The sequence below is a fragment of the Petaurus breviceps genome, unplaced genomic scaffold, assembly GCF_028583685.1.
Source record: "Petaurus breviceps papuanus isolate PSGF00001 unplaced genomic scaffold, PetGlider_PUasm1.0 37, whole genome shotgun sequence".
NCBI lineage: Eukaryota > Metazoa > Chordata > Mammalia > Diprotodontia > Petauridae > Petaurus > Petaurus breviceps.
In genome coordinates this window covers 72,421,712-72,442,566 of record NW_027186296.1, presented here as the reverse complement: position 1 = coordinate 72,442,566, position 20,855 = coordinate 72,421,712, and the positions used below count along the sequence as shown (strand labels likewise).

The window sequence follows — 20,855 nt, the reverse complement described above, 5'->3', positions numbered from 1 at the left end:
AATGTATGAAATGGAAGTCTAGAATCTTTACCTTCAAAAAATGAATCATCTGTCCTCTTCCCATTATCAGACCCAGACTTATGAAAGACCAGAGTTAAACTTAGACTATGTGACTCTGAGAAGACAAAAATAGGGGCACATTTAAAATTCAGAAAGGTTTAAGGAAGCTTAGGGGACATAAGAGGAGGCAGCCCATTAGGAAATGCCCAAAGTGTAGTGTTCTCACAAAGTATGAGTTACTTTGAGGAGAGCTAAAACAAAATTATATGTTCTTCTACTAATGTGAAATATAGTGTTTGTTTCTTAAGTATTTACCTGTATTTCATTTTTCACTTTTGTTCTCAACCTTCTAACAGTATTCTGGTCTATCTGCAGTAGTCATTTGTCATAGACATAGATGTTTGTCATCAAAGCTAGAAATTTTAAGTTTAGTTGAAAAAAAAATTAGGATACAAATTACCTAAAAAAGTTTCTCAGTCTTCCTTGCATTTTTTCCCCTGAAATAACTATAAAAAAGTTTTATATCATAGTAGCTTAATGAGTTGCTTAAGAAAGTCACAAAACCACATTAAGTCCACTACAAATTATACTTTGTAACTTCAACCCTTTGTTGCATTCAAATCCTTTTCTTTTTCCATTATTTGCTTCCTTTCACATTCCCTACAATGTTCTCTCTTTCACCTCAAGTCCCAACTCCACTCTTTTGTCTTACATCCTATTTTAAATTGATTGATTCCATCCTGCATGAGCTCCTTGAGCTCCCTCCACCTCCACAGCTCAAAACAGACTGTTTTGTTTCATCTATTTCCCTTTGGTCTTCAAGGATAAGATAATCTTTCTTACCAATGCTAACTCCTTCACCTGTTTTCTTGATCCAATCTACTTATGGCTCCTATGAGATCTAATTCCATCCCAATCTTCACCTCTTTCACATCTTCAGTTTTTCCTTATCAACTGAAAATATACTGTCATTGCTGAACCTTCAGGGAAAAAGTTGTAGTTATTGTGAAGCAAATAAAAGTGCCAGCCTATTGAGACTTAAGAAAATGTCTTTGTGGTGCCAAAGGCTTGACCAGTATTTTATTCTCTTTGGCAATATTAGTGTATGTATGTTGTTCTGCATCTTGACAGGAGTTGCAGGGGTACAGGGGGATAGGATAGAGGGAGTGTCATATATTTTCTTCAAAGAAATACCATATATTACAACTTTACTGCACTTGTTTCTAGGCCCACAATGAGTCCTAAATGAGTTTCTTTTTCTTTGGTCCCAGTAAGCATACTCCAACTTCTTTTCTTTTTAAATAAATACTGTAAGAATCAAGAAACTCTGTAATGTCTGAAACAGATTAAAAGACTGACATGTTCTACTATTTTCTTTTGAAAAGATGATATCCAGTGATCCATTCTGGGTTCCAACTACTGAGGAAGAATATTTGCACTTTGGGGAGAAAGCCGACTCAGAGAACCAAGCTCGAAAGTACATGAATTCAGTACGAAAGCGAAAAGGACTTTATGTGGAAGAAAAAATTGTGGAACATGCAGAGAAGCAAAGAACACTTGGCAAAAATAAGTAACTGCCTCCCTTTTCAGCTCTGTACACTGGTGGATTAATTTTTTTTTCTCTCTAACAGATTAAAAGCTTCATTAAGGATTTGCAATTTTGAAATTTTCCTTTCTGTTGCAGAATTTGTTCATTTTTTAAAAACTTGAACTAGTTTAGTATATTAAATAAGGTTATTCAAAAAGGATGTTGATAAGGCTTTTTTCAAAGACTGATTTTATTCTAAGGCAAGTATGTCTTAAAGATATCTAAACAATGACTTGTTGGTTTTCTACATAACCTTTAAGATTCCAATACTAATATTTAGTAAGACAAAGTTTTTAGTACAGGGACTATAAATTATGAACTCTCTAGTTTGTGTTTGTTGCTTTTTTAGTTTGTGAAAAATCATCATGGTTCTGCCTTGCATCCTGAAATTTTGTACATCCCTTTGATATACTTTGTAGAATGAAAACTTTGAGGAAAACATCACCCACAAACTGGTGGCGAAACTGTGCAGAAGAACCATTTTTTGCATGTGAAAGTTAGACTGTACCTGGCACATTGTGTGGAGATCACGTGTCTAGTAGAAAAGTAGCCATTTTAAACTCAGGGTATAATTTATCAAATTTCAAACAATTACAGTAGATTCACTTGACAGCATTGCTTAGCACAATGTTTTATTATGTGTAATATGCCAGTAACTTACCTTGTCAACTGACTTTTTGAACAACCTTCATTGATTACTGTGAACATCATCTTAAATTACTTCAAATTGTAATAGGAATGTTAACCCACATATATACCTTAAAAATAATGTTACTATCATGGCTTTCCTGTGATTATTAAATTGCTTATTTCCTCAATTTTCCAGAAAGAATCTTAACCAATGTGTATAGCCTTGCTAACTTTTAGCATAAATAATTTTTCTCACTAAATCTCTTCAGTTACTATCTTCAGAAGAGTTGGAATTTAAAAGGAGAAAGGCAATTCAGCTGCAAGTATAGACTTGGTAGTCCTTTCTATTTCAATAGTGTTTTTGAACAGTTACTTGAAAAAAAAAAGATTACATTTTGTTTCTTTTCTTCACAGTGTTCTGACTAGACTTTGTTTCAAAGTGTTTTTAACAGATGTCCTTGAAGGCCTTCCTTGGTCATTGTTAACACTGAATGAAAACATTTGTTGTTTTCTTGCACCATGGCCTTGGCAATTTCTGGCCCAGTCTACTTGGTAGAGATTATTTAGTAAAGTTGAGACAGATACTACATTGTTTCAGTGCCCCAGTTTAACAGGGTTATAGTGACCATTGGTTTGTTTTCATGATTGGGATAATTTGGGACTGTAATCATGCTTAAACCTAAATCATATGGGAACCAAATCATAGTTAGGAATAATGGCATTTAAACTAATAGATGTGCCAAGTGCATTGTTTCAAAACTATGCAACATTATTGGAACATATTGGCATTATTATTATTATTATTATTGAACAGTAATGGACTTTATGGTGGGTGTGAACAGGCCATAATATATAACCATTGCGGGAGTCCAAAGAAAAATAGGAATAAAAATATATCATCAGGAAAATGTATGGAAGAAAAATAATATTGGCTGGTCCTGTGGTGAGTATAAGTCATGAAAAATGAGCACTAGAGCGCTCACCTGGTATCTTCCTGAGGTCAAAAGAAAATGAGGAAGTCCTACAAGCCTTTCAGTTGACCCTTAATAGTGAACTTATTGGAAGACATGGACAAGAGCTGTACAGAATGGGCAGGCATAGGTAGGTTGCTATCTGCATCTTTGGAGGAAACATCCAAATTGATGAGATTACAGAACAATATTAGTGTGGTTGAAAAGAAACACCAAAGAAACTACCTTGGTGCTCCATAGTAGAAGGAAATGGTTGGGTGGCCTTCTGTTGTTATATACTATTGTATTCTTTGGACTCTGCTCCAGAGTTGATACTGAAACTTACATTTTAGTTTCATTTGTTCTCTCTTCCTCGCCTTTTTTAGTATAACTCATCATAGAAGAGTATTAATAGAAAGTACTGTCTTTAAAGAGTCAAGGCATTAACAAGATAATCTCTAAGACTTTCTCTAGCTCAAAGTTCAGGGTTAGGAGTTGGGAGTCAGCTTGGTAGCAACCAGCCCTAGCTATGCTTCCTACAACACAGCCAGATTACAGTTAGGACTGTCAGGTAACTCCATGAAAACCTGAGGTATCAAGGCCCCTGTTGCCTGAATAGAGTTGAAAAGATAAGCAGATTTGGGGGGAAAAAAAGGTATTTGACTGTGAAGTGGCCAACTCTGCCCCCTTTTTAGTCAACAAGCACTTTTTTTTAAGCACTTATTATGTTATAGGCCCTCTCCAAGGCCCTGGGAATATAGATGTTAGGATACAAGATCTGTTAGGGGAGATAACATGTATATATGTAAATACATACAAAATAAATACAAAGGAATTTGGGATGAGGGAAGCAATTGTATCCAGGGAATCAGGATTTTTATTAGGTTAATAAATATTTTTTAAGTATTATAAACAAAATAGCAAATTTTCAGGTGCAGAATAGCAAAAGTCCAAAATTCAAATCAGTTTTAAAAATATCCAAGACATCAAGAACAGTAGAATCCCGAATATAGATACTAGGATTAAACAAGTTTTCCACATAACTTTGGCTACAACAGCAAGGAAAGTCTCCTTGGGAGGCTAAGAGCTGTAGGAAGCCAGAAAAAGCAGCCCCTTATTACCCATCTCCAATTCCTTTTGATCTTCATATGACATGAATTTGAGTCCCTTCTACCATTTTGGTTCAATGCAATCCAGTATTTATTAAGTGCCTACAATGTGCAAAGCACCGTTAGGTGGCAGTGATATAATGGAGACAATAAATTCCCTGCCCTCAAGAAGTTTACATTCTATTTACATACAATATGTAAACATATATATGTGTGTGTATATATGTACATGCCAAAGATCATTTAAGGAGCAGGAAAAGAATTAACTAGGAATTAGAAAATCTGCCCACCTCACATTGAAGTAGGCATGTGAACTGATTCTTCCGAAAAGCTAGGGATTCTAAGAGGAGGAGGTGGTGCTCGCTGAAAATGTGCCACTTTATCAGTGTCCCAAAATGTGGCTCCTTCCAAACAGCAAGGTTCTCTATACTCGTGTTCTGACTTATCAGAATACAATAGGACTACTCCCTCTCTAGTTATAGGCATCCTGGCTCTTGGTGCAGCCTAAGATTACATTGTTATTGTTGTACAGTTGTGTCTGACTCTTGGTGACCCCATTTGACATTTTCTTAGCAAAGATACTGGAGTGTTTTGCTTTTTCCTTCTCCAGCTGAATTTACAGATGAGGAAACTGAGGCAAACAGGGTGAAGTGACTTGACCAGGGATACCTAGCTAGTAAATGTCTGGGGCCAGATTTGAAGCAAGATGAGTCTTACTAACTCCAGGCCTAGCATTCTATTCACTGTACCATCTAGCTTCCAAGATCACATTAGTTTTTGCCATATTACATGGTTGATTCTTATTGAACTGGCTTCAGAGTTAATCATTCTGGCATCTTGGGGATCCAGGCATTAGAGGGGGGGCCAGATTTGGATTGCTCCTTCCCTTTCAGTTTTTGTGTTAGTCCAGAGCCCCTGGGTATCCTGAGAATTTCTATTAAAGGTTGCATCTACCCACTCAATAATCCTAAAGTGCCACAATTTCAATTAACAGTTGGCATCTTATGGATCAGTTCTGGAACTATTTGGGAATATGCTAGGGAAGTGAAATTCTGAGTCCATAATTTATGCATGCTTCTCCTCTGCACTAATAGCTAACTTTATTGTCTTGATTTTTTTTTTCTAGAAACATATACTAATGGGTCACAGCTACCTCCTGTGCTAGTTATTCTACATAATTACTTTTCCCAAAGACCTCCCCCTTTAATGGTGTCTCATTGAAGACTGTTCAACACTGAAATTGAGAGATAAAAGGGATTTCAGCGGCCTTCTAATCTGACCACCCTGGAGTCAGGAGGACCTGAGTTCAAATCTGGCCTCAGACCAAATCTTTACTAGCTATGTGACCTTGGGCAAGTCACTTAACCCTAATTGCCTTGCCTTCCCCCCCTCCAAAAAAAGAAATGCTCAACTAGAGATAAATGTAGCTTTTGAGGCTTTCCTCCAACATAGCATTATGTGATAGGAATACCACTATAGTATACTCAACAAGTAGACATCTACTTGAAAAGGCAATAATGTTTACAATATTGAATTCCATTCATTTACCATATAAGATAATAATATGTGGCATATACATAGGGCTCGAAGGGGTTTCAAGTCATTTTTTACATATCCTGTGTGAGTCTCTTCATAACTCTGTGATGTAGGCAAGTATTTTTGTTCATATTGTATAAATGAGGAAACTCACACCTGTAAGTGCTAGATGTGGGATCTTGCCCCACATCTTTGCTGACTCCAAGCCTTGCACTCATTATTATTATTATATTCTATAAGATCAGCAGGATCAGGCCTATTAGGGATGAATCTCTTTGTATAGTTCGTTCTCTCAGCCTTTTCTTCTCTGCATCTTGGAATCTCCAGTTCCCTTAAAAGCCCAATTCAAATACCATCTTCCTCAAGAGGTCTTTCCTGATTCCCCCAGTTGCTAGTGTCTCCTACCTAAGATGAAATTATTTTGTGTTTACTTATTTGTATGTAACTTGTATGTCTCCTGCTCCCCCAACCCCCAATCTTGAACTTAGCTAAGAGGACAAAATCTATCTTCAGCTTTGTCTTCATATCCCCAGTGCTAAAGAGGGAGCATGGTGTAAGGCTTAAGTGAATGATCTTTGAAGGTAGAAAATCCTGAGTGCAAGTCCTGTCTCTAAAACTGAGTGTGAACAATGGGAACTGAGCCAGGGAACACCTCTCAGATGCTCTAGTCAACTCTATTAAGATCTTAAGTTGCTAAAAAAAAAACAACAACAAATGAATGAATGAAAAAAGAAAGAATAGCAACTTGCATTGGTAGAGGGAGTTTCCTCACTGTGGACTTCCTATAAGACTGAAATTACAACTAGTACTAGGGTACATAAGAGGTGCTTAATAAATATTTATTGAGTTGAATTATTTTTATTATATTAGTAGAACTATGAGAATGAATTTTGTTATTAATAAAATATAAAGTATATTAATATACTTTCCAGGGTCCCATGTAAATTCATAGGATTTAGAGCCATAAGGGATCACAGGTAAGGAAACTGATGTCCTCCACAGAGGTAAAGTTGATTTACCCCCAATTCTTACAGATAATAAGTAGGAAGAAGAGCTAATGTAACCATGTCTTGCAGATGAGGAAAGAGCAGCCCAGGGAGGTGAAGATGTTTGTGCAAGATTTCATGACTATTCAATGACTGAGTCAGGCCTAAGATCCAGATGTGCTGGCTCCCAGCCCAATACTTCTTCTGCTCTATGTCTCCTCTCTACCCTCAGAGCCTCTTATCCTTAGGTAAAATATTCCTAAACAGTCTCTTCTGCCTACATTATAAGGAACTGGCATCTCAGCTGGGCTATATTGGGCCCTGATGTATGCAACATTTGGAGATTAGGTGTTTGTTTTCAGAAACAATTTGGAATCAATTTAGCAGATTGAAGCAGAAATACAAATTCATCTTTTGTGGTATTGGAGGTCAGTGATATTTTTAAAAATTAAGTGATATCAGCTGTCCTGTGGATTTCCTACTCGCTTATCCTTTTTAAAAAGAATAAATAGGGAAAAGGGCTATTTATTGAGATTCCCAGATTGTTTTCTAGAATCCTAGTTCTCCATTTCTCACAGTACTTATCTGTGTCCCTTTGGGACCGACATACTGAATCATTGTGTTTATTGTCAGACTTGGAGGGAGATTTATGAAGGTACAGTAAAAGCTTAAATGCTGGCCAACAAAGTAAATGTTTGTCAAATTGGAATTTTTTAATTAAATGCATGTATACCATAGATATGGTCTTATTTAACATCTCTAAAGTTTTGCTATTATCAAAGCTCATAACAACAATGGGTAACATGTAATGCTTGAAGGTTTACTTTTCCTCACAATAATCCTTTTAATATTCTAATTTTACATTTGAGGAAACTGAGGCTCAGAGTTTGTGAATTGGCCATTGTTATGTATCTAGTAAATGTTGGAGCTGAGCTTTGAACCCAGCTGTCCTGATTCCAAATCCAGAAGTCTTTCTCCTACTTCGTGCAGCATAAAATCATGGTGTTGCAGAAGGAAAGAGACCTCGGGGGTCATCTAGTCTACCTTTTGCATGAGTAGAAATTCCCTCTATAGTGTTTGCTAAATGACTATTCAGTCTTCACTTGAACACCTCCAGTAACGGGGAATGATCTGCTTTTCAGGGCAATCCAATACACTTCTAGATAGTTCTAATTTTTTAGCAGCTTTTTAAGCCAACATGTGCGTATCTTCATCCTGACCTGTTGCTCCTGGTTCTGGCCTCTAAGATCAGACAGAATAAGTTACAGGACTACAAAGCAAATCTAATCCTTTTTTCACAGATACTTGAAGACTACTTTTTGTACTTCCTCCGACCCTTTCCCAAGTTATCTCATGTCTGAGCTAAATATACCCAGTTCCTTTAAGTGATCCTTGTACTTTCCTTTGCCCTCACCATCCTGGTTATCTTCCTCCTAATATTCACCACCTTGTCAATGTTCTTCCTACTTTTATGGCACCAAGCACAGAATACTGTACAATTGTGCAGAATATGCAATCAGGATCTGGCCAGAGTAGAGTACACTGGGACTATTACCTCCTTTGTTCTAGCACCGTGTTCCTATTAATGCAGCCAAAAATTGCTCTCAGATTATATTTCCTGAGTTTTGAAAGAAAGGAAGACAGGGAAAATGACTGGAGAAAAATTACAGATAATATTATTTTGAAAAAAAAAAAAGATTGGAAAGATGTATCAAGGCTGCCCTTGAAAATGTGAAAGTGGAATGACTGGCTAACAGTTTTCTACTGCAGACCCGATCTTTATCATCACATGATTGACTGAATACTATAGAAGATATAAAAGCCTACTGTATTTTTTGTCAATAAGTTAGTTTTAAGAAGTACTCAACTAGGGGCAGCTAGGTGGCAGTGAATAGAGCACCCACCCTGGAGTCAGGAGGACCTGAGTTCAAATCTGGCCTCAGACCAAATCTTTACTAGCTGTGTGACCTTGGGCAAGTCACTTAACCCTAATTGCCTTGCCTTCCCCCCCTCCAAAAAAAGAAGTGCTCAACTAGAGATAAATGTAGCTTTTGAGGCTTTCCTCCAACATAGCATCTTCCATGCATATGTTAAGATCTTAACAAGGTTCCTTTGTAGATGCGCCTCCAGAAATAACTAAAAGATCTTTGATTATCAGTCTCAGACACAATCTCTTATAAGGGAAATGTATGCTTGCCAAAGGTGTCGACTGCTGTCATGGAGAATGTCCCATGTAGAATCCAAAGGGGGGAGAGATTCCTTACAAGTGGGAACCTCATTTACCTCATCTGTAAAATGGGAACAGCAATACTTGCATTACTCAGTTATAAGATTGTTGTGAGGCTTCAGTGTAATAATGCATGCAAAGCAGTTTACAAACATATAATAAGTGCTAACTTCTTATTATCGTGAATGGATCGATTGCGTCAAGTGCCAGAATACTGTGAGAATATTTCTTACTGAGGTCCACAGTCACCTGGAAAGAGATCAGTTCTAATTGCACACATCCGGAAAAATACAAATAAACCCAGTATGCTCATTGTCTGGACTATGGCAAGCAGAGTGACCTCGTACATCAGTGCATATATTTTGGATGGGTACGACACATGGACAATGAACTGGGTGCTGAACTGATTAGGAAGAAGGGAACAGGTTGGATTGCATCTGGAAAATTAGGTAGCTCTTGCAATGATCTCAAGCTGTTCCCCTGACACAAAATCCCATAATTTCAACTCTGATGTTCTCCCAGAGATGTTCTGTGGTTGAAAATCTTTATATAACAGATTCTTCAAAGAATCAAAGTTGCATGTGGATCCCAAGAGCATGGTGGGTGTAAGTAGGCTGATGACAGAGGTAGGCTAGTGATGTAGCAGAAGCAAAGGATTACAGCTAGACAGATCAAGCATTGCACTGGTACCAATGGAGTTAGGATTGGAAGTTCTCCCATGAATAAAGAGATCTTGTACGGAAGATTAATGAGAAGGTGAGAATCATACAAGATTAGAAGGCACAGATGGTTTGTGATATGCCCTGCAAAGGGTGTATTGATATCCATGAAGTCATAGATCCATTGATAACAGAATCCCAGAGTTAGAAAGGACCTCAGATCCTTCTACAATATACCCGGAAAATGGGCATCCAATCTTTGCTGGAAAACTTTCATTAAGAGGGGAACTCCACCTTCTGCCATTTTTGGTTTTTGTCTCTCTAATGATTAATGCATTTTTTTTTACAACACAGTCATTTCCCAATAATCTCTCCATGATATCTCTAAACTACATACAGTAACCAAATGTGATAGAGTATTTTGCACTAAGAAGAATTTCCAGAACCATTATTTGGAACCAGGATTAGTCATGTCATTCATTTTGAGTTTTCAGCTTTTGTTTTTTCCTTGATTTAAGTTAAAGACCCTCTATCCTATTCTCTAGGTTCTTCTTTCTTCACTAGAGTGTAGACATGATGTAGACATCAGTTTACACAAATTCTTCATATACATAATAACATTCCTTTACATTCACATACCACAGTTTTTTGCTCCTACAAAAAATGTTACTATGAATATTTTGGTGTATAACACTTTTTTTTCATTGACCGTATTGTATGTTCCCAGTAGTGAGATCACTAGGGCAAAGGGTGTGAACAATTTAGTAACCTCTCAAATAATTCCAATTGATTTTCAGAATGGTTGTACCAATCACAACACCAGCAGTATTTTCATATAAGATTATATGCCCTGCTATGACATTAACTCATATTGATCTACAGTTCACTAAAACCTTTTTTTTAGTCTTTTTTTCCCCCTCACGTGAATTTAACTATGTATCCCCTGGCCTATGATTCACTTCAACAAACATTTATTCAATACCAACCACTGTGCTAAGTGCTCAGGGTACAAAGATAAATACTGCTTTCAAGGAGTTGAAAGTATTGCTTTGTGCAACTGATTTTTTTTAACCCAGGTGTAGGACTTTTAATGTACCTCTGTTCCATTTCATCTTTATAGATTGAGTCCATCATCCTGACCTATTGAGATCTTATTTTTTCCTGATTGTCATCTAGCGTTACTTATCCCTTCTCTGTATCATCTGCATATTTGATAAGTGTGTTTCTAAATCTTCATCCAAATTATTGATGAAAAATGTTCATCTGTATAGAACTAAGAATAGATCCCTAGAGGTCTCTGTATCACCATCATCACCAGCAACTAGCACAGCACCTATCCAGCAGCCTCATCTGTTCAAACACAACCACAAGCCAGTGATATCAGTATATCTCAACATCTGTGCATTAAAGAATTCACGCATTACATGGAGGAAAGACCTATATCTCCCCATATAGTGCCTGGTTACTTTTATTTGATACTTAATAATGTGGTTTCTAAGCACACAGCTTATTAGAAGCAATAAATTAGAAAGGGCTGTACAGGTAGATGTTATGGATTAGTATACTGACAGCAATAGGAAGTAATGTAAACTATCAGTAAGAGAAGGGACATAAAAACTAAGAATATGCAAGAGCTTAGAGCATGGCAGTCTAGGGCCATTTAGTTTAGGGACAGATAACACAAGACATCTCAGTGCATCCTGAAGGCATTGCTGGACTACAGTAATGATTATAATTAAGTTAAATAGTTTCATAATTGGGTTAAATTCTATTTGATATATTTTATTTATGAAGGGGGGTGTCTGATGTGTTTGAGAAAGATTTGCATCCAAAGTCATTAATTTTTAAAAGTTTTGGTGCTTAAGTTTGTTTTTAAAATGCCTCTGTGTAGAACAAAAATTCCACAGTATTTGGGGGAGCCAAGGTGTTAACTGTACTGCAGGATTCCCTTAACTGTTTCTATATTCCTGTTGTAACTTCTTTTCTAGACAAGGCAATAAAGTGTTGAGTTTTGACCTACATAGTCTCAGAATCCTTCTGTTCCTTTTATTATTAGTCCTTCAGAGACAATCATATACATACAATGATCTGAAAATGACATCCAGTTCCTTGCAACCTGACGTGTATACCTGCCTTATGATTTGTTCCCAGCAACCTTAGGACTCTCTCTCTACAATTTTAGATCAAGTAGCTCCTCTCACCCAAGTAATGAATCCATGGATTGATCTCCCTTTAAAAGAGTCCTCCCTAGGTTAAATCTCAATTTCCAATGCAAGACCTCTTTTCTTCAGTTTCCTGAATTTTGCCTAAAGCAGAAGGCAGTGGCCTTTTTTAATCATGATGTTTCTAGCTATAAGAATAGATGGAGTTAGCTTCAGGGCCAACTCACAACAAAACAAGAATGACTGGAAAAAAACAAACAAACAAAAAACTCAACAATCTCCTAGTTTTGTGTTTTAATACTCTCAGACTTGTTTTCTCCAGGTCTTGGCCCCCATTGAACTGCATCTGACTGACCTGACTTTTGACATTCAACCTTCCATTGTTATTCCTAATTCTCTCTTTTAGTTTACCAACTGGGTTCCTTTTCCAGTATTTTGTTCAGAACTGGGCAATAGGTTCATTTCCCATTTTTCTGATCTTGGATGAAGATATAGATGACATCTAATTAAATTTATAGGTGGTATGTAACTTGAACAGGGTGGGGGTTCATAGAGTCATAAGTCTAGAGCCAGAAGGAATCTCAGAGATCATCTAGTCCAACCCTTTCCTTTAGTAGATGAGGAGCTTGAAACCCAATAAAGTTGGTGAGGTGCATAATAAGGCCATAGATAATAAGCGTCAGTAGCGGCATATGAACCCAGATTCTCTAACTTCAAAGTCAGTGCTCTTTCTCAAAGCCCACTATTTCATTCTGGAAGCAGCTTATTCTTTGGATGATAGAAGTGGGATCCCAGAACACTTTGACACATAGTTGGTGCTATTGGTTGAATCAAAAAAGATAAAGTTTCAAAAGGATATATACAAAGTCCTATGTTTACATCAGAAAATCAACTACATAAAGAAAAAAAAATGGAGAGTATATAGTTAGACAAAAATTCATGTGAAAAGGGTTTGGGAGTTGTAGTTGATTCCATTCTCAAGACAAATCAAAAGTAAGGAATGCCATGATGGTGTAATGGAAAGAACAAAAGACTAATAATAACAGACCAAGACCCAAGGCCCTATTCTGTCAATTTAATTCAAAGAACATTAAGCATAAATAAGTAATTGTGCTTAGCACCGAGGACCCTAAGATTGATAAGACATAGACAAATATCTGTGAGCCTCAATTTACTTCTTATAAATGAGGATCATGATACTTTACTACCTATCTCAATGAATTCTATCAAGTGAGACGATGGCCATAAAGTGCTGTGTAAATATAGAGTATTTTTATCCAAAATATTCAAAGGAGATAGCTGTTTATCCTCTTTTATTCAGGGTAACCTACTCTGATATCAAACATTACATTCTATCAATAGGAATTTTGCCAGATCATTGTAATTTTAGCTCATTTTCTCATGTTCTTTCTTTTCCACCACCATCATCCTAGCTCAAGCCCTTGTGACTTTCACTTAGATTGTTAAAATAACCCATGAAGTTCCATAATTCATGCTAGCCACAATGTCCAGGGAAGAACAGGCTGGTGGGCTTGTCCAAGTTTGAAGGTTGATAAGGTGAGGGAGGGGAGCCAACGCGTGGGAACTGGGAGCAGTCAGAGCAATCACTGTAGCACCAAATCAAAGCCAGAACCTAGAGTTGTAAGGAATGCCAGCCTAAAGGGAGTAACAGACACCAATAGATGTCAAAATGCCAAAATCAAGTCCGCACAAGTGAGTGAATATTCAAGGGAGACTTAGAGGAGATAAATGACTAAAAGCAAATCAGTCAAAATGATGGAGGAACAGTTCAGGGATGAGAAACCTGGAACAGACATGGCAAGTGAAGAACTTTTCCATGTCTGACCCATTCTCCACCACTTGTTTTCCTTTAATGGTGGACCAGTCAGTGCCAGAAGTATCCCCTCTTGTTCCCTTAAATGGGTCCCTTCCTCAGAAGATGGAATCTAGATACAAGTTAATTGTATTTTAGTTGGTTAATTCCAGGTTAATCTTCCATATGTGCTATGACTGATTTAATCCCACCATTCATAAGGTTGCACATTGTTTACTGAAACTCCTTAGCTAGATATTCAAGGCCTATGGTGTCTGGTGGTCTTGTGATGACTGCTATACATATAATCTTTACTGGGTCTTGCTCTTCATACTGATTTCTAAACTTCATCTCTAGGGCTACCTGAAGATTATCACAGCCCCAATATATAAGGATATAGTCTTGGGGATGGACAACCTGTGGCCTTGAGACCACATGTGGCCCTCTAGTTCCTCAAGTGCAACTCTTTGACTGAATCCATACTTCACAGAACAAATCCCTTTAGTAAAAGAATTTGTTCCATAAAATTTTGACTCAGTCAAAGGGCCAAACCCAAGGACCTAGAAGGCCACATGTGGTCTAAAGACAGAAAGTTCTTCACTCCTGGTTAGGACATCTCTCTTTGATGAGGGCAGGCCAACAGCTTTTTAGTCCCGGCACTCACATTTCTCTAAGAAAAGGCAGGTAGCGAGTAAGAACACCGGCCCCAGAGTCAGGATGACCTGGGATCCAATCTGGGCTCTGATACTTAGCGCCACACCCAGAAATAACTGGCCGTGTAACCTTGAGCAAGTTACTTAACTCCCGATTGCTTTAAAAAAAAAAAGAAAAGAAAAAGAAAAGGCATTCCCAGTCTCAGATTAGGTCTTTTCATCTTAACCCTGCAACATGGTCTGAGTTCACAGTCCTTTTTCCTATACAACTATCTGAGGTAGGGTTAGAAATTTCTGAAATCCTCCCTGGCTTGGTATGCAAATAAATATATGAAATAGAACAAAAGTCAATCCTAAGAGGCAAGGTCTTTGTTCTCTATATAGCATGCCTGCTAGGAATGGTGGTAAGTATTTCTGCTCCTTAGGCCAAAGGTCAGGGTTCAGTTCTCCACTGGGAAGCCAGTCTACTGGTTGTGAGAGTACCTTTAGAAGATGCTGACAGTGATATCTTGAAAACTTTATACTGCTCTGAGAATATTCCCAGAGAAACAACTGTAAAAGATGCTATCTGGGGTTGCTAGAATGTATAACTACTTCAGGCAATGTATCTAAATGTACAATGTACCACTACTGTTTCTACATCCCCACAATACAAAAAGCCTGCATAATAGCATGGTCAACAAGCATACCACAGCCATCAAGAATCAAAACCTTCTGATAGTCAGGAGTGGTTTAAAATAGAATCCTTAGACATTCCCCTGCCCTGTCAGTTCAGAAAAGGGATTGGCCCAATCCTGGAGGAAACTTTACCATTGAAGTCCCATCCACTCAGTATTTAGGCATCACTTCCTGAATAGGAAACCACCACTTCCCCCTTTGGGCAGTTTTCTTCCCCCAAGGGCTTTCAGAAGCAGTCTGTGGTTACCCTGACTTGGCTTGCCACATCCTGCATTTCTTCTCCTACCTGGATCATAGGTCTAATCATAAGCAAATCAGGGCTAAAGGAATCACTGGTTCAGGTCTGTAACTATACATGAAAATATTAGTGATTTGCCCAGTGGAGGATACCTGAATCCCTTACTAGAAGTCAGTAGTTACACTGTGTGTATGTGTGTGTGTGTGTGTGTGTGTGTGTGTGTGCACCCTATAATTAATTCTGGAAATCAATTAATGTAAAATCACCCTACCCTCCAAATGGAGTCTTCTTACCTAACCCTACTAACCTTACCTACCCTTTGACTTCAAATCTGAATATAGATCTTTCTAATACAGAATGCTGTATCTCCTACATCAAGATCATACTAAAAGGAGCCAAATGGGGCGACTAGGTGGCGCAGTGAATAGAGCACTGGCCCTGGAGTCAGGAGGACCTGAGTTCAAATCTGACCTCAGACATTTAACACAAAAACTAGCCATGTGACCTTGGGCATGTCACTTAACCCCAAGTGCCCTCCAAAAATAAATAAATAAAAGGAGCCAAAGGTGTTTCCTCCTTGACCCCAAGGTCCAGGCAAGTTACTTTCCCTCTCTGAAACTCAGTTTCCAGATCTGTAAAATAGGTAGTTGATCCCCAGAAAAGAAAGAAAATAGTAAGAGAGCACTTACATGTTCTTGAATATGTCACCTAACCCAGAAGAACTACATCCTTTAATAATAAATGAAATGGCAGATGTGATGGCCAAGCTACTATCAGAGAATTTGAATTTTCATGGACTAGTGTATCTGAAAATGACCACTAGATTTATACCTCAAAAAGAACAAAGAAAAGGGAAAAGGGCCCGTATATAAAAAATATTTGTAGCAGCTATTTTTGTAGTGTTGAAGAATTGGAGACTGAGGGGGTGCCCATCAGTTGGAGAATGTCTGAACAAGTTATAGAATATGAATATGATAAAATACTATTGTGCTATAAGAAATGAAGGAGATAATATCAGATAAACCTAGGAAGACTTATATGAACTGACGCAAAGTGAAGTAAGTGGAACCAAGAGAGTAATTTATACAAGATTGCTGAAAGACTTAGGGACTCTGTTCAACATAGTGACCAATCACAATTCCAGAGGACTTATGATAAAACATGCTATCCATCTTGCAAAAGATAAGTAATAGATTCAGAGTGCAGATTGAGGCATTTTTTTTTTTGACATGGCTAATGAAAGAATAAAAAGCAGCTAGATAGCTCAGTGGATAGAGCACTAGACCTGGAGTCAGGAAGATCTGAGTTCAAATCTGTCCTCAGATACTCCCTAGATGTATGACCCTGGGCTAGTCACTTAACCTCTGTTTACCTTAATCCACTGGAGAAGGAAATGGCAAAACCACTCCAGTATTTTTGCCAAGAAAACCTCATATAGGTTCAAAAGAGTCCAATGCAGGCAGGTTGTTCTCCATCCTTGAAGAGGACCAAAATGACATCATAATGCTAGACCACTGAATGACTGAACAGCAACAAATGGGGGGATGTGTTTTGCTTGACCATGCGTGCTTGTGATGGATTTTGTTTTTCTTTCTTCCTCAATGAGGGATGGGGGTGGGAGAAGTGAGAATACAGAGCAGAAAATACAATTAAATTTTAGAAATGACTGCAGTATAAAAAACAAAAATCAGAAGCAATGTTATAAATTATATGAATGAGCCCAAGGACACCTTAGTGCCAAGCTCAGTCAGAGGAGGGCTTAGGTTGAAGGTATGTTTGGTATTGGATAGATACCTTGGTAGTAGTACATAGAGGCCTCAGCCTGGAAATCAGAGAAACCTCATTGAAGTTCTTCCTTTAACACAACATGGCTGTGAACCTATGGGCATTATATAGCCTCTCAGTGCCCCCCAGCAATTCTCCAATGTAAAATGATAACTTAAACTCTGAGGAATTAACTACATTAATAAAACCATAGGTTAGAACAAAAGAAAATGAGTAGTATTAATACTAGATTAGGGGTTTGAGATGTGACTAGAATTCTAGTGTTTGTCATTCAGTGGAACTAGCATTCTCTCCCAACTCTGAGAGATTTGGACTATGCCCATATTTGAGCCTGGAGGCAGTTTTGAGTCATGCTGGGGCTCAAGATCAAGATAGGCCAAAGGTCTCTCAGGTCTGGAAGGGAATACTTATCCCAAGGAACTACAAGCTCCAGAATGCCAATTACTTCTTGAACCCCACTGCATTGATATTATTATGGAATCCTTTCCTTACAATTTGAACATACATAGTTTTCCTGGGGAAACTAGGTGATGTAGTGGTAGAATGTTGAGCCTGGAGTCAGAACTCATCTTTCTGAGTTCAAATCTGGCCTCAGACATTTATGAGTTGGGCAAATCACTTCAACCTCTTTTCCTCATCTGTAAAATGAGCTGGAGAAGGAAATGGCACAGCACTCCAGTGTCTTTGCCAAGAAAATCCCAAGTGGAGTCACGACTGAAAAAAAGACTGTGAACAGCCACAACCATTTCTGCCATCCAGGGCTGAGTCCCTGCATGCTACTGATACCCCAACCTAAGCATGAAACAACAATCTTCCTCTAACTCCACTCTTTCCCTCCTGTCTCTTCCGCAATTGGGTTTATTTAGTACACTGCCAGCACATTAATATTGCTTTGCTCAGACTCAAAACCCTCTGAGCCAAACTGACTTTGATGTAGTAGGGATTCATGTCCCTTCTGATGGTGAAATTCTCTAATTCCATCATAATTTCTTATTATACTAATTCCAAACTCCTCTGCTGGGCTAATGAGGATCTCATTCAGACCCCCTACTCTCCACCTCACTCTAGCATACATACATACAACTCTTGGGTGCAGCAATTACAGAGAAGAAAGCAGTCTTCAGGAAGTCCCAGAACAGCAGTTATATAAAGAACAGTAGTTCCCAGCCTGCTTCTATCAGGAGAACTTCTGGAGAGGGAGTCATCCGACAACTTGCTAATAGGCTGTAGCTGGCACATGTGGAAGGCTCACTCTTCCTAATCCTTGAAAGCTTCTGAGAAAGTGGCCCTGTTTATTCGGTTATGGTAGTTTAAAATGAGGTGTATTTGATTTGGAGTCAGGAATACCTGACTTTGAATCCTACCTCAGACACTATGTGACCTTGGGCAAGTCACACAGACAACATGTCTGCCTCAGTTTTCTTAACTGTAAAATGAGGATAATGGTAGCACCCACCTCCCAGGGTTGTTGTGAGGATAAAATTAGTCAGTCAATAAACATTTATTAAGTGCCTACTATATGTTGGGGCAGCTAGGTTAGCACAGTGGATAGAGAGCACTGGATCTGGAGTCAGAAAGACCAGAATTCAAACTGGACCTCAGATAGTTGCTGGACAAGTAACAAATTATGCCTCCATAAAAACTGGAAAAGGAAATGGCAAACCACTTCATTATCTTTACCAAGAAAACCCCATGGATTGTCTCACCAGTCACAAAGAATAGGACATAACCAAAGAACTCAACAACATGTGCCAAGCACTATGAATACAAAGAAAGACAAAAGATGGTCCCTGTCCTCAGGGAGCTTACAATCTCATGTAAAAAAGAAGAAAAGGAGGGTATGGTGGGGGCATCATGAAGACCTTAAGCTGGGTAGGCAATGTTAAGAGGGCAGCACTTGGGGCGGCCAGGTGGCACAGAGTAAGAGCACTGGCCCCAGAGTCGGGATGACCTGGGATCAAATCTGGGCTCAGATACTTAGCACCACACCCAGAAATAACTGGCCGTGTAACCTTGAGCAAGTTACTTAACCCCGATTGCTTTAAAAAAAAAAAAAAAAAGATGGCTGCACTTGGCCCTAACCTCAAATGAAGGACCTAAGAGAAGCTCTCTGAGAAGCTTCTCTCCATCCTTTCCTATCAGAGGGATGGAGGGGTCTCAGGGGCCAGGGGGCACTAAGAAATTTATTTCAGAGTTAATTCAATCTTGTTGGAAGATGACTTGATATTATTTGCATAGCACTTTGCAAAGCTTAAAGCACTATATAAATTATCATATTATATTATTGTTGTTATGGTTATTACATCATTAGAGAGGCAACTGTTGGCTTACAAAAAAGTTCATCCCTTCCTTTTGATTCATACATTACTCCTGAAGCCTTTAACTTCCTGGATTTTCTAGCCAAAATTTCAAATCTCAGGAATAACTTTAAAACATATTTTTAGTTAATCATAAATGCCTGTGTTTCTTGGTCTATCAGAAATGTTAATGAGTTGAATCCTCTTTTCCATGAGAAGAAGTTGCAGAGTGTAGGGGGCAGGTAACTGAGACAATGAGGTGTTAGATTTTGCTGCCTTTGGACTCAGGTAGTTACATTTGCCTGGTCTAAGGAGCAAATAAAGAATGGAAATATTAAGGTGTACCCCTTTCTGGCTTAGATTAGTCTCCATTTACACCTTTTAAAGGGTGTTCCCTTTTCAGCCTCTGATTGTCCTATTTGCATATGAAAGGACCAGGAAACTCACTGAGAGTTGGTCAAGAATGGACTTTCACTTGAGCAGTGATAGCCTTTTAGAAAGTTTAAAAGCAGAGAAATCATGCTGAAGAGCCCATTAAGCAGAGAGCTGCAGCTGTGGAGTCAGATTCACAAGATGAGATGAGATTTATGTGCCTAGAGCTGAAAACCCACTTGGGAGATGGCAGGCCCCAAAGCTGAGTCCTTCTGGTACTCAGTTATGGGTTTATAGATATCCTGTGCCAAGATTTCAAGCATAGCAATAACCTATACCAAGCTGAACCCAAAACTCTGGACAGTAGAGACCATGGCCAAGCAGCAGAGCCACTGTCCTAGCACAGGAACAGACCAAGAGGTCTGGCAGAGCACCTAACCCAGCAAAGAGACAGCGTCCCTAGAGGAGCAGCTTAAAGACGTCATTAGAGGGCATCAAAATCAGGTCAGTGTCACAGCAGTAAGTGGTCCCTCCTTGACTTTTGGCAATATGTTCCTTATGTGTATAAGCTCTTGCCTTTGATGCTGACATTTTATAAGAGAGTACACCCCAGGTTCATGGGTTCCATCTCTTATGTCATTTCAGAAATGCATTTGCTTTGAGTTAATTACGTCCTCTAACTATTGAAAAAAAGATGATGTTGTTGGGAGCTCTTGAAATAATTTTAGAAATGTGAAGCTGGAGTACTTTGAGCCTGGGGTAGTGGTCCTCAAGGGGACCTGATATTTGAGCCCTTACTGGGGCTAGCTCAAGGGGCTACTACATTTGCATTGCAATACTTCCCCAGAAACCATCAATAGAATGGGTGCCACTGGTTCTGTTTGGTAGCAAACTCCTGGTGACTCCCCTCCTATAGCCTTTTGGTTGGTCCTGTGGCTATTGCATCCTTTAAACTCTACTTGCATCTCTGATTTTCCTTAGCTCTACCTTTCCCAGGATCAGTGACACTCTCCCTGTAAAAAATAAAGCAGCAAAACGTCATTATTGAGGGTGGCTATAGCCTTGGCTCTCACAACCCCTTTTACCAGAAAGGCATCCCTTCTTCCTCACCTCCCCAGAATTCCTGTCACAGACTGGAGGGAGGGATAAATATGCAAATACATATTTTTTCT

General features: G+C 38.6%; 1 protein-coding gene across 1 annotated transcript in view; it reads left to right on the top strand.

The window, feature by feature from the left end:
• The window catches only part of EFL1 (elongation factor like GTPase 1), a 219,820-nt gene extending 208,116 nt beyond the window's left edge, over positions 1 to 11,704 (top strand). Inside the window, exon 20 of the mRNA XM_069098699.1 lies at positions 1,386 to 11,704. Within this exon, the coding sequence (XP_068954800.1) occupies positions 1,386 to 1,574 (189 nt within the window). The 3' untranslated portion in view covers positions 1,575 to 11,704. The remainder of the gene's footprint in view (positions 1 to 1,385) is intronic.
• Positions 11,705 to 20,855: the final 9,151 nt, after the last annotated feature.